Source organism: Alternaria triticimaculans, assembly GCF_023758025.1.
Source record: "Alternaria triticimaculans strain BMP 0046 chromosome Unknown scaffold_10, whole genome shotgun sequence".
Taxonomy (NCBI): domain Eukaryota; kingdom Fungi; phylum Ascomycota; class Dothideomycetes; order Pleosporales; family Pleosporaceae; genus Alternaria; species Alternaria triticimaculans.
In genome coordinates this window covers 694754-708447 of record NW_026055967.1, presented here as the reverse complement: position 1 = coordinate 708447, position 13694 = coordinate 694754, and the positions used below count along the sequence as shown (strand labels likewise).

General features: G+C 54.2%; 3 protein-coding genes across 3 annotated transcripts; all 3 read right to left on the bottom strand.

Annotated features, from left to right (window-relative positions):
- Nucleotides 1–2262: 2262 nt before the first annotated feature.
- On the bottom strand, nucleotides 2263–2589 carry J4E78_007103 (uncharacterized protein; the record flags this gene model as incomplete). The annotated part of the gene is made up of 1 exon (XM_049367711.1): nucleotides 2263–2589. The coding sequence occupies one exon, from the start codon at nucleotides 2587–2589 to the stop codon at nucleotides 2263–2265; it is 327 nt and encodes a 108-aa protein (XP_049220681.1).
- Nucleotides 2590–3557: 968 nt separating this feature from the next.
- On the bottom strand, nucleotides 3558–4609 carry J4E78_007102 (uncharacterized protein; the record flags this gene model as incomplete). Its single annotated transcript, XM_049367710.1, has 2 exons — nucleotides 3558–4468; nucleotides 4519–4609. The coding sequence occupies 2 exons, from the start codon at nucleotides 4607–4609 to the stop codon at nucleotides 3558–3560; spliced, it is 1002 nt and encodes a 333-aa protein (XP_049220680.1).
- Nucleotides 4610–8925: 4316 nt separating this feature from the next.
- Nucleotides 8926–12673, bottom strand: J4E78_007101 (uncharacterized protein; the record flags this gene model as incomplete). Its single annotated transcript, XM_049367709.1, has 2 exons — nucleotides 8926–12323; nucleotides 12481–12673. The coding sequence occupies 2 exons, from the start codon at nucleotides 12671–12673 to the stop codon at nucleotides 8926–8928; spliced, it is 3591 nt and encodes a 1196-aa protein (XP_049220679.1).
- Nucleotides 12674–13694: the final 1021 nt, after the last annotated feature.

The following is a 13694-nucleotide window of genomic DNA, read 5'->3' as shown; positions in this document are numbered from 1 at the left end:
AACGAGGGTGTAGGAGAGGCAAGATTGGGAGACAAACTCCAAGGGTTACCGATACGACTACGCGTTGCGGGCTCTGATCTGCATCGGGTGATCAACCAATGTCCGCATGATCCATGCGGGCCTAACCCGATGGGGTGTTGCACCAATCGCTCTCCACACCACTCATCGCTAGATTCGCCTCGCGCATCCCGCACACCTTCAGACGTTCGCAACTCTCTAATAATATCCGGTATCTGGTTTGGCGTTGAATACGGCGGTTTCGGCATTTGGACACTGGACGCATCATACCCCGGGGAGGCGGCGTTTACCACACTTTCGGTTTCATCATCGACTACACATAGAGGATCATCATTAACGGTACAAGCCATCTTACGCATACAACCCGATCGCGAACCCTGTCGATACAGGATGGTCAGCTTTGCATTACATTGGCGTTCATTCCACTCTTTCTACCCAATAATCTTTCCCATCTTCGCCTCTCGGAGTGTTCTTCCACGGAGCTCGACGTCGATCGCTTTTCAAGGCAACATCCGCGCCAACCACAGTCTCGAGCCCGTCCGCACTACGTCCCCCATGTATCTCGATCCGCATTTCAAGGGAATGTGCAACGAGGCTCTTTCATTTCTCCCATATACCCATGGCTTGGTGTTCGCCTAGTCATTTCTTTCGTTTTCTTCAAACTCCAGAGATTCCCCATTTCTTTACCCATCCAACTACACCGTATGTAGCGCAATGTATCTGTAACACACTAATTCTCGCCTACACGCATGCGATCCTTCTAAACATTTTCTCCGCAGCCTGGCCCGCACCCAACATGTCAAGTTATGCGAGCTCCGCCACAATAGAGGGCGCAGTCAACCTTTGGCCCCAATCCTGACCACTGCCTAACACTTGCCAAGGAGCTACGACTTCCGCGGCACTGGATGCGATATAGGCATCAGCTGAGCTTATCAGAGTAGGTGTTATGATCTCAGCATATCGCGCACGTTAACGAGGCGGAATGGGCGGTGGGCATACAAGGGCCCTCACAGATGACCAGTGGTTGTCCCGACGCCGAGGACCCGTGTCACACAAGATGTTCAGGCGATCAATCCTGGTCACGAAGTCACATGCCTTGATGAAGACTATCCCACGCTGAGTCCAGACCCTGATGGTTCATAGGGAGTCGTTAGCAACGGCGAATTATCGTCGTAGCTAACCGTGCCGCATGCGTTCCATATGTTCGCATCACGAGAACATGTTGCTTGTATGTTTAGTACGACCCAAACGGCCTAGACCAGACTTCAACCCCCAAGAGGCATAACATCTGGCCAAGGCGTAATACCAGATACCTTCACCGTGAAATACGCCCGAGCAGATAGATCACGCTTACCACACATACTCCCATCAGATAAACCACGAGCCGCCTTTGGGCATCACCACGTGCATCTTCTCAGCAAAGCCCCAGGTTCAGCATGTCATACGCGTTCATCGGGGCAGACCGACTGTTCGGTGCATCCGATCCGTTCTGATCTGACGGAGACGAAAGCACGGTCACGGGGCGTATGTCAGGGATCAGCCCGAGGAGGGCCGGGTGCTGATCTCACGTTGGATCGCGTGGGATAACGCAATGCTTACTGCAGATCGCTGGCGGAAGGGCGCGACTTGCCTCACACCCGGCGACATCTTCTTATGTTCGCGCTCATCTCGCGAGGATGCGATTGCAATGGCTTTGGGTGGTAATTTGGGTGGTTGATTATGTGATGAATGTGATACATGCACTGGATGAAATACTTTGTGTTCATCATGGGGGTTGTTATCTTCTTGCAGATGTCTACATTGATGTGCTATATGAAAACAATTTGAGCGAATGGAGTTGAAGGAGTCTTGGATAGCCGTTAGATGAGACGCCCGTTGTTTGTACCGTCAACTCTATTAGGTGCAAGTCTTGTGTGTATGAGACTTGGGGTGTCCAGACTGTTTATCCAAACACTTACCAATACAACACTTCTTCAACTGAATCATCGGATCAAAGGACCACAGAACTTCAAATTTCGCCAGCTCATCTCCTTCGTTCAGCACGAAAGGAAGCGTGATGTTCACCCTCTCCCTCGTCATCTCCACTGGCACATTCTCTTCGCCAATCGCCAGCACTGAGGTGTCCAAATACTGCACCCCGAAGACACCCAACCAGCTTTGTAGTTTGAGAAACGCCTGTAGCTCCTGCAAAAAGACCTTGTGCTCCTTCAAGTCAAAGTCGGAGATGCTGCGGTCATTTCCAGCCTAACTGAACTCGAATGGTGCGATACCGCTGTCGGTGAAACGCCATTGCGTTGGGACGACATCAGCCAGGAGCTCTTTGCGGGCCGTATGGTCGTTCCAGGGCTGCGCAATGTTGTCGACATGAACGAGCTTCTCCGCTTCTTCAAGCTTGAAGTGGTTGTGGAGAAGAGTGAGGCCGAAGAGATTGTGGACGCTGTGGGCGACGAACATGTCTCGGATTGTCGTGCAAATGAAATACTCTAGATTCTGGCTCTCGTAGGTTTTGTAGGCATCGTGGATGTCTGGTGCGGTGTTGAAGTGGTGGGGGGTGTATGGTTGGAATTCCATGTTTGCAAGTGTTTGTACGGAATGCTTGGGAGGAGGTAGGATAGAAGTCAGGGTGAGCTGGACTGACGAGCAACTTACACGCAATCTCCGCGGCATTTATATATGCTACTTTCGCGTTGTCGGAGGCGATACACAAGGAGGGTCGTGTCGCCAGCCGTCATGGGTGACGCATGAACAGTCTAGAAACAACTGATCGGTGCACTATTCAGGCTTTGCAAGATGCCTTCATCAAAGAACGACTAATGAGAGATCTACGGCTAATTCTGATAGAGCCTGACGCTCTTATCGCAACACCACGACGCCGGATGTAGACATACCTGCGGCATCACATATCCTTCCTTGGCACGCTTGACGGCGTCTGCGAATGAGAGATCATGCCTTGAGGCTCTTAATAGCATCTCAACCCCTTGTGACGGTATCATTGGTCCACGATCACTGCAGGCGGTACGATGGCATCAGGCTGATGAGTCCTCAGCCTGACCCCGCAAGGGGATCATTAGATACCGTGATCGTGAAGGTTCGATAGGTCGTGCTGATTAAAGGCGCATAGACTGCAGTGGTGTCAGTCAGGCTATCACGCAAGGTATAGCTCGCAGAGCATAGGTTGGATGATGTAAGTGTGAGAGTCTCAATCTCATTGGCAACAGCGATGATTGCCAGACCGGTGCCAACAGAGTAACGATAATTCACAAGCACTGGACTACGAAAATCTGCTGATGAGTGTCACGCAACATGGTTGAAGGAAGATAGCAGGATAACAATTGCAATTTTGAAGATACTAGTCTAAGTACATGTACACATTCGAGCTGGCTAACCAGAACGACTGCAAAGGGGGGCTCAAACGAGCTATAGACAAACGAAAGAAGCCGTAAGGGCTTGCTTTGAATACGAAGAGTCAAACACAACTTTTCAATCCATATTTTCATGTGATGGTAGCATCACACATGGGCTGCAATCATCGGAGCGGCTTAGTTCTTGCGGAGGATGCCACCGAGAAGGTCACCAAACATGTCGCTGCTCTCCTCGCTGTCCTCCTTGTCCTCCTCAGTGTCATTCTCCTCGTAGGAGTCCTCGACGGGGGAAGATTCGTAGGTGTCCTTGACGGGGGTGGGGGCAGACTCGTAAGAGCCGAAGGAAGGGGTGGGCTTCTCGTGGGCCATGCTGGGCTTGGTGTACTCGTGGACCATGCTGGGAGTGGGGACGGCGCCGTAGGCCTTGCTGGGCTCAACGTGCTCGTAGGCCTCCTTGCTGGGGGTGGGAACAGCGCCGTAGGCCTTGCTGGGCTCGGGGACATGCTCGTAGGCCTCCTTGCTGGGGGTGGGAACAGCACCGTAAGCCTTGCTGGGCTCGGGAACGTGCTCGTAAGCCTGGCTGGGGGTGGGAACATGCTCGTAGGCCTCCTTGCTGGGGGTGGGGACGGCGCCGTAGGCGTTGCTGGGCTCGGGAACATGCTCGTAGGCCATGGAAGGCTTGGGAGCGTGCTCGTAACCCTGGCTGGGCGTGGGCTTAGCCTCGTAGGCGGAGCTGGTGACTTCGGGCTTGGTCTCCTCGTAAGAGTCCTCGTCGTCCATGCCGAACAAGTCGCCGAGAGTCCTCTTGGAGAGAAGCTCGTCGTAAGACGAAAGCTCTTCAGTAGTGTCCTTGTAGGACTCCTCCATCTCGGGCTTAAGCTCGTCGGTAGAGTCTTCGGTCTCCTTGGGGATTTCCTTGTAGTCCTCCTTGGAAGGAGTGACGTAGTAAGAAGGCTTCTCCTCCTTCTCCTCCTTCTCCTCGGGCTTCTCCTCCTCCTTCTCCTTCTCGCCTAGTCCAAGGTCATCGACAATGGTGCGCTTCACAGGGAGGGCGGGAAGCCCAGCACCCTCGAGCTGGCACTTGTCGACTGTATCTGGTCAGCAAGGAAACTAGAAGTGATAGCAGGATGCGACATACGACCGGAGCAGGCCTTAGTGTCCTCGGCGTCCTTGGCCAAAGGAAGAGCAGCGGCGAGCTGAGCAGCGGCGATGATAGCGAAGAACTTCATGTTTGCGTTTGATTGACTTCGGTGGGAAAGATCGTAAGAATTATTAGAAGATATTAGTGTATAGTAGTGACTGTTGTGTGAATGAGATGTAATGAGCTGATGAGCAATAAGGTGGTATGAGATGTGGTCTTATATGCTCGAATGTGTCGGTGTCTATCCTGATGCTTCTTCCAGTGCACGGTGTTGATGTGCTTTTTTGGCATCGTCCTGACTGCACGCATGAAGATCGAATCGGTACTAATCAAAGCTACCAGAAACATTCCAGAAGCACTGTTCAACGGCCACTTTACCAGTGCATCACCATAGCGGTGAGAAGTCCGTCGGCTCGTGGGGAGCATTGCATCTGTGCCTGAATCTGATCGCGCGTCTGCATGATTCCAATACCGACCATGGAGCCGACCAGTGCATTACTGCGAGAACACCAGATTCGGAGACAGCAGTGCGCGCCATGGACATGAACCATTGCTTCACTCGTCACATGAAACGGGGATGAGGCGATCCTTCGACCAAAGCCAGCGCGTTCATGTTCTTTTGGGACATGCCATGCCGTGTACTTCTCAACATCTGCAACATATGAAGACCAGACTTGCAGGTCTTCTCAGAAGACAAGGTGTCTCATCTCAAGACTGTGAGCAGTCATGTGAAGCTGAATTGGAGTTGGGCACGCTTCAGGCGACACAGGTGCGCGACCTCCAAAGCTGTTTGCACCAGGCTTCGGCGGTCAGCTAGCCTACATGCCTGGCTAGATATCGAGGAAGTGCTAACATGTGCGAAGATCTCGGGTATGTGGAGTGACAGGAACAACATCGTGAAGTCGGGGTGCAGGAAGAAGGATGGGAAAGAGCAAACATCGTTGGGGATGCAGGACCCACCTAGCGCCCGCTCGGTCCGGCCAAAGCGGGGTCAGGCGAGCACATCAATGGAGCGGTGGACTAGAACCACGACGCATCTCAACGGCATCGTTTATCACGTTGTTCATCTTCTAACATTTACTGATATGCTAGACTGCCGTGCGCTATGTCACCATTATCGATAGTATTGTCACGGGATCTACCGCGGCATCTTCCGCTACCAGCACCACCACCCAACCCGCATTCAATCCCATCACTCTGTCCTCGTTATAGTACATTCCTCATCAGGAGCAGTCGAATCGTAACATTTGAATGGTCCCAGGATACCGAAACATGGATCTCTGCGTTGCTCACAGCTGAACTCCTTACAGCAACCGTCTTGGGGGAAGTCGCCGGGATCAGCAAGGCAATGTTCTGCTCATCATTAGCTAAATGCACGCACGCGCCTTCTATATTGCTTTCACGCTCGCAGTTGAACAGCAGAGGGATTGACAACGCACCACCGAGAGGTTGACAAGATGTTTGTCTAGATTCGTGCAGAGATAACGAAGCGGCCGATGACGCAAGTGCGAAGAGTAGGTGGATGGTGATCTTCATGGCGAACGAGGAAAGTTGGGTACTCATGGTAAAGCAAGTTTGAACGAGGCTGGAGCCGACTTCCATCTCTTTATTATACACACCATCATTGTTTCGCAAAGACTCCTACGCTTCGTACTTCCGCAAGCTCATCGCACTTTTCTTCTCGTTGTCTCAACATTCTAAGTGCGACGGAGACTAAAACGCGAGAGTCGGCGACCGAACTGCTCGCAGTTATCGTGAGATCAGCATGCAACTCGTGTTTCGAGACTACAGAATGTTCCGACACTTTTCTGGTCCGGGTCTCGGTGCGTGAGGCAAATAAGCATGACGATCCTGCTGTCGCGCGCTGTGCGCTAAGGTTCGAAGAACGAAAAAGCATTCCTCGCCACGCATGATGCTACTGTCAGCTTCGGGCCTTTCTTCTCAACGTCTGGAGTCGAGCCTGGGGTTCTAGCTGCATGCCATGTGTCGATTGGATTATCACACTTTCCCCTTCAACGCAGCAGGACCTTCCGCCGCACTGTCTTCAACGCTAGCAGGTTGATCCGATTGACAACAGATCATGTTTAAGACTCACACTTCAAGATGCGCAATCAACGAATGAAATGAGCCGGAAGCAGCGAAAATGAGCTTCTCTCGTACACCACCAACTTCTCAGCAACAGACGCTCCGATGACCAACTATTCCAGCCACAGCAGCACAAGCCGGCGACGTGTCTCACCACTACGGTGTATACAAAACGCCCAGTCCATTCGTCCACCTCTCACCGCAAAGTGCGCCGTATGAACAACAACCTCTAATTTCTCCGTGACTAACAACTCTCCGGCTTCCTCAACACTTTCGACACCATACACGCACCCATATGATGACGTACGTGACCCTACTGTGCAAGGCTGAATTGCCGTATCAAAGCTTCAACACCATTTCACACCGCGTACTTCGCTGCATCCTCGTGTCAAAGCTTCTAACCACTCACACACTCCGTGTCACGCTCATTCCGGCATCAAAGACACCCGTATCAATGCTTCATAACGCTCGTGCACCATCTATCTGCCTAATTCTCCCCAAGTCTTCTCTCTCACATACCCCTCGGTTGCTCAGTGCATCCATCATAGCTCCAAACTCTCCTGGTCATAGCACATATGCCAATCGTCCAAATGCCCATGTCCATCCCACCTCCTCTCACACACCATCCCCTTACAACAACCCTCCTGCGGGCGATCAGGAAGCGGCCTGCAATGTTCTGAAATACGATCAGCTACACCTTCATAGTATCAAGGAGACGTAATCAAGTGCACATATGTGAGAAGCGGAGAGAAGAGGAGGGAACATTGAGACTTACGCTTCACAATCCGACACTCCGGTTCTCCGAGAGTCTCGACTTGCACAAGTAGCGGCTTTAGACACTCATGGATTGTCTGGTGCAGGTCACTCTCCCTACACATCAACCCCTTGCAGCATATCTGTGGCTCGTCGATGTCACGGTTGCACCGGTCTGCCATGTATGATTAGCCTTGACATGATGACGTGTTCACCATGATGAAATATTGTTGTTGTACAGTAGAGGGTGAGAAACGAGTGTAAGCACGAGACGAGAGAGGGGGGAATGTACCAAACCTGTTTAAGCACTTGGATGCAAGGACCGACTGGTCATGCCAGTTGTTGTTGACGGTGATGGAGAGACAGGTTGCTGTCGTGATGAAGAGAAGTGTCAAGAAAGGTGCTTTCGTCATCATTACAGGCTGTATGTAGTGCTGGTGTAGAGATGGCAAGTATCAAGGAAATGAGACGAGGATGTGTGCGGACAGATCTTCCGTATTCTCATGCTCATATATACATCTACAAAACGCCTCCGTGTCGTGCAAAGAAAACACAACTAACAACGTTGTACCGCTCCGCTTTGGCATAGTCCCGACTTCCCTTGCTACACGAACTTCTACTACGGTACGTACCTTCTTCTTTCAAGTAGTAGAGTCAGCCACCTTGCCGCATTACGACCAAGTCGACGAATGAACGTTGGATCCTGGCGAAAGGACTTGTTGTGTGCGTGAACATCGAAATTAGTCTGCCGCCGTCATAGGTGCAGTATGACTAGCTCTTTACATCTACCGCTTTTGTGTCATATTGCGTACCTTCTTCTTTCAACTACTAGAGCCAGCCACTTCAACGTATTACGACCAAATCAGCGAATGAGAGTCAAATGCTAGTAAGAGGACTTGCTACGTGCGTCGACATCGTATTTACCCTACGCCGTCATAGGCGCAGTAGAAAGAGCTTTTCACATCTACCGTTCTCGTGCCACGATACGTATGCCCGGCCTCAAGTCCCTCGACTTCTGAGGGGTACGCGGGCGTACTTGGAATGTTGGACAAGGTGAACGGTGCCGGAAGCTCGGAGAAAGATGAGTATACGCAGCGAATGTCGTGGCACGATTTCGACACCTGCGATACATGTGAGCATATCACATCAAGTAAGATGAGAAACGTACAGAAGTATATAAAGCGCAAAAAGGTGTCTTTTCATTATCTACATGAATCACGTTCCTTATCATCCCTATCATCCATCCATCCATTCATCCATCTCATACTCATGCGAAGGGCGTAAAGGCGGTCATTACTGAGGAGGAGAGAGATCGGGGTCGCAACCGCAATACAAAACACGACGGCAAGACAAGCAAAACAAAACAAAACAATCTAAAATCCTCCCACAGCCACCCCACCATCTTCAAAAAGGGAGGGTGCCAGTGCAGCAAGGGTATAATGCAACTTCCCATCCATCTTCCACTTCCGTCTTTTCGTCATCTTATGCGTCCATCCGCAACGCAGCAATCTTCATACTCGAACTAAAGAAAAAGGTATCATCAAACAAGCGTCGTCATCTTCACGCTTATTTCTTACCCTTCTTCTTGTTCTTCTTCTTGTTCTTCCCCGAGCTGGGTGTAGCCTCGCCGTTGGCCTCACCGTCTTCCTCTTCAGCTTGGTTACCAGGCGTGGTAGGTGTGGTGGGTGTGCTTGGCTCCTCAGCCTCCTTGGGAGCTTCGGTCTCGGCGGCACCATCGACGGCAGGAACGTCAGCAACGGCTTCGGGCTCTACCTTGGCTTCGGCGACGGGCTCGGCAACGGGCTCGGTGGCGACTTGCTCAGGGGCGGGCTCGACGGCGGGTGCGGCGGATTCCTTGGATTCGGCCTTGGAAGAGATCTCAGCGTTGGCCTTCTTGAGTTCCTCTTGCTCAGCCTGAGCCTTCTCGAGTTGCTCCTTAGCGCTGGCGAGCTCGGTCTTGATGTCATCACGCTCCTTCTTCGCGGCTTCGGCATCGGATGTCAGGGCGCTGGTCTTCTCCTCTTGCTCCTTCAGGGTAGCCTGGAGAGACTCGAGGGACTTCTTAGCGTCGGCAGCTTCGGTCTTGGAGGTCTCAAGGTCCTTGGTCGCGGTCTCGGAGGCAGCGGTGGCCTCGTCGAGCTTGGCCTGGAGGGCGGTGAGTTCAGACTCCTTGGCCTTGGCGGCCTCGACGGTAGACTCGAGCTCAGCGATCTTAGCATCGTTGGCCTTGATCTTCTCCTCAAGCTCGCTCTTCTCGGCAGTCGACTTCTCAGCCGAGGCCTTGAGGTCAGCTAGCTCAGACTCAACAGAAGATGCCTTGGAAGCACCCTCCTTCGCCTCGGCTTCAGCCTGCTTGGATGCCTTGAGCTCCTCCTCGACAGCGTCCTTGGCCTTCTTAGTCTCCTCAAGTGATTCCTGAGCGGTGGCGAGGTCCTTCTCCAAAGAGGCGACCTTCTCATCTCCAGATGATGCAGCAGCCTCCTTAGCCTCAAGCTTGCTGGTGACGTCCTTGAGAGATGCCTCGAGGTCGGCAACCTTGCTAGCCTCAGCCTTCGCGTCAGCAAGCTCTTTTTCAAGAGCGGCGACCTTGTCTTCGCTTGATGACTGAGCAGCCTTGAGTGACTCGGAGTGTTCAGCTTCCTTCGCCTCCAGCTTGCTCGTAGTGTCCTTGAGCGATGCCTCAAGCTCTGCAATCTTGGCAGCAGACTCATCGGCACCACCCTTGGCGGAGGTCTCGAGGTCTGTGATCTTGCTGCGGAGGCCATCAGCTTCTTCCTTGGTCGATTGCGATTCCTTGGTGGCGGCCTCAAGCTCAGACTTGGCAGAGGCGAGTTGTTCCTCAAGCTCAGAGACCTTGCCAGCATCGGCAGACTTGGCCTCGAGCTCCGACTCCTTCGCGGTCAGGCTCTCCTGAGCAGCCTTGAGGGAAGCCTCGAGCTCTGCAATCTTGGAGCTGGACGACTCGGTAGCAGTGCTGGCTTCTGACTTGGCGGATTCCAACTCAGACTCCTTGGATGCGAGGGCGTCCTTTGCCTCCTTGAGAGAAGCTTCGAGCTCGGAAGCCTTGCCACCTTCGCTCTTCGCGGTCTCTAGCTCGGCCTTGTGGGCAGTGAGGTCATCCTGAGCTTGCTTCAAGCTGGCCTCCAACTCAGAGATCTTGGAGCTGGACTCCTCAGTAGCCTTGGTGGTCTCACCCTTGGCAGTCTCAAGTTCAGACTCCTTCGATGAAAGGCTGTCCTTGGCCTCCTTGAGCGACGCCTCGAGGTCAGCGATAGTCTTGTGCAGACCCTCAGCATCACCCTTGGACGACTCAACGGCCTTGGTAGCCTCCTCCTTCGCGGCGGTAAGCTCAGACTCCTTAGCGGCAAGGCTGTCCTGGGCCTCCTTCAGCGAGGTCTCGAGTTCGGTGACCTTGGAGTTAGAAGCCTCGGAAGCCTTGCTAGACTCGTCCTTGGCGGCCTTCAGCTCCTCCTCAAGCTTGGTAACAGCCTCGCGAGCCTCGGCGGCCTCCTTCTTCGCAGCGGTAGTCTGCTCGTCGGAGGAGCCCTTGGCGGATTCTATCTCGGCCTCGAGCTTGCTGACGGTGCTCTGGAGGCTGGTAACCTCGTCCTTTGCGGAGCCAACAGCCTTGGATGCGTCGCCCTTGGCGGTCTCGAGCTCAGCGTCCTTGGCGGAGAGGCTGTCTTGCGACTCCTTGAGGGAAGCTTCGAGTTCGGAGATCTTGGTGGTGAGAGCATCGACTTCGCTCTTGGCCTCTTCGGCAGCCTTGACGGCGGCGTCCTTCTCGGATGCGAGGGAGGATGAAGAAGCTTCGAGCTCAGATGTCTTGGCTGCAAGCTCGTCTTGTGCCTCCTTCAATGACTTCTCGAGAGACGACACCTTCTGAGCAAGCTCATCGGCATCGCCCTTGGACATGTCGGCGGTCTTCAGCTTCTCCTGGAGTTCGGCGATCTCAGTCTTCAGGCTCTCAACCTCGCCCTTGGACGACTCGGTAAGCGATGTGACTTGGTCGGCGGCATCAGCGTGCTCCTTGGTCTTGGCGTCGAGCTCAGCAGCCTTCTGGTCGAGAGTGTCCTTGGCCTCCTTGAGGGAAGCCTGGAGCTCGGCAATGGTGCTGCGAAGGCCATCAGCCTCCTCTTTCGACGCCTTGTCAGCGTCAGCGTCCTGGGTACCGCGGGCGGCGAGCTCATCGGAGAGCTTGCTGTGGGCGGCCTCGAGCTCAGCGTGCTTTGCCTTGAGGCCCTCCAGCTCGTCGATCTGTGTCCTCAGAACGGCAACCTCGGCGGCAAGCTCCTCGACCTTTGTCTTTTGCGCGTCGCGGTCAGCGGCGAGAGTGTCGAGTTCGTCCTTGGCGACAGTCTGAGCCTTGAGGTCCTCAATCGTGGCAAGAGCGTCGGCAAGGTCCTTCTCGGTCTTGCTCTTCTCAGCGGTGAGCTCCTCCAACTGCGACTTGGCGCTGGCGAGCTCAGTCTCCTTGGCCTCGACTTCCGACCTGTCAACCGACTCGGTGCCGGCGGACTTGTCGCTGTCGAGCTTGGCCTTGAGCTGCTCGACCTCCTCCTTGTAGGAAGCAATCTGCTTCTCGAGGTCGGCGACGGTGGCACGAAGCTCCTCGGCCTCCTTGTTGACGTCGGCAATCTTTGCGTTGAACTCGGCCTCGCACTCGTCGCGGACGGTGTTCCTCTCCTTGGCCTTGGCCTCGCGCACCTGCTGGACGACGACGCTGACCATGTGCTCCTCGAGGTCCTTCTTGTCCTGCTGCAGCGACTGCTCGCGGGCCTCGAACTCCTTCTTGCGCTCCTCATGGTCGTCCTCGAGCGTGCGCACGTGCTCATCCTGTGTGGCGGCGACGCGCTGGGCTTCGTCGAGGTCGGCTTCGGCGTGCTTGAGCTTCCGCTTCAGCTTCTCGATCTGCGTCTCGAGGCTGTCGGACGCCTGTGGTGAGGGAGGCGAGGGCGAGTCTGCTGTTGGGGCATGGTGCGTTAGTATGTGATGGGCGGGGACATTCTGGTGTAGGGGAGACGCCCGCGAGTGCAGGGACAGCGGATAGTGAGGAAATGCTGCTGGCATTGTTATTGGGCAGGTGGGGGTGGGGGGTGGTGCGCGGTGAGTGCTACGTACCTGCTTCGTCTTCACTTAACCGTGTAGGCGCCTCACGTGGTGTCTCGGGCGGCGTGTCGACGCCATTGTCCTGCGTGCTCGACTCGACCTTGCTCGGCGGCGTCGCGTCGGTTGTCACGGCGGGCGTCGCTGGCTCGGCCGTGGCCGGTACCGGCGCAGGTCCGCCGAAGAAATAGTTGTACGCTCTCTTCATACTGCTGGTTCGCTTGGGTAGTCCCGGTCGCAGGGAGCTCGTCGATTTCCGGCCTCGACGCTCTTCTTGCTGGCTTGCTTCGCCAGTAATCGGAGCAGGTAAAGGGTCGATCGTCCCGTTTCGCTTGTTGCTTATCGTTCGTGGTGGTAGCAGCCGTCTACTGAATTTCTGAGATCCCGTGTTGATATCAGCGAGGATCTGCTTCTGCTCTCTCGAAGAGGCCCTGCGAGGCGGTGTTAGTGGGGGCTCTGGTGACTTTGTAGGTGAACGACAATGGCCGCAAAGCATTCAATGTATGGCGGATAGGTCAGGCGAACAGTGGTGTAAGAAAAAAAATATGTTAGGGTATACCACACGACAGCGAGCTATCGTGGGCGAGAGCCTCTTACCAAAAGCAACAAGAAGAAAAGAGGCGTGTATCGTAATGTCCTCAGACAGAGGGAGCAGTGGTGAGGGGTGGAGGGGGAGGCAGAGGGGAAGGTGACGGGTAGCACTCACTCATAGCTTTCTTTCCTGCCCCAGCTCGGCATGATTCACGCTCTACTGCTATCAGTTCCCTCTGTTGAAAGCGCCACTGTTTCCCGCGCGAGCCAGTCCAATCAAGTATGCTGAAAATTTTGTTGCCCTTTCTGAATCTGGGCGGGCCGTCAAGTCTCCTCACCGCACGGTAACGAAATGGAGCTTTACTTATGTACAAGCACAACAACACGTTGGATCCTGCATGCAAGCCTGGTGGATTGTCGGGCGCTAGACGTCCGCTACGAGGTATATACATCTTCGAGGGGAGGCACGAGCCAGTCATGTAACGCTGCGACACGGTAGCACAATTGGCATGGGCGAGGCTGGACAGGCATTAATGCAAGCACAACGCAGATGGACGTCGAGGCCGGCGCTGTCAAAGCTCCCAAGCGGCTCCACTTTGCTTCTTACCGCCTCGACTAGGGTCTGCCAGGGCGTCCTCGACGACAACCCGTGTGCTGACTACCCAGCCATGCGACGTCGCTGAGGACGACGTCCTTGC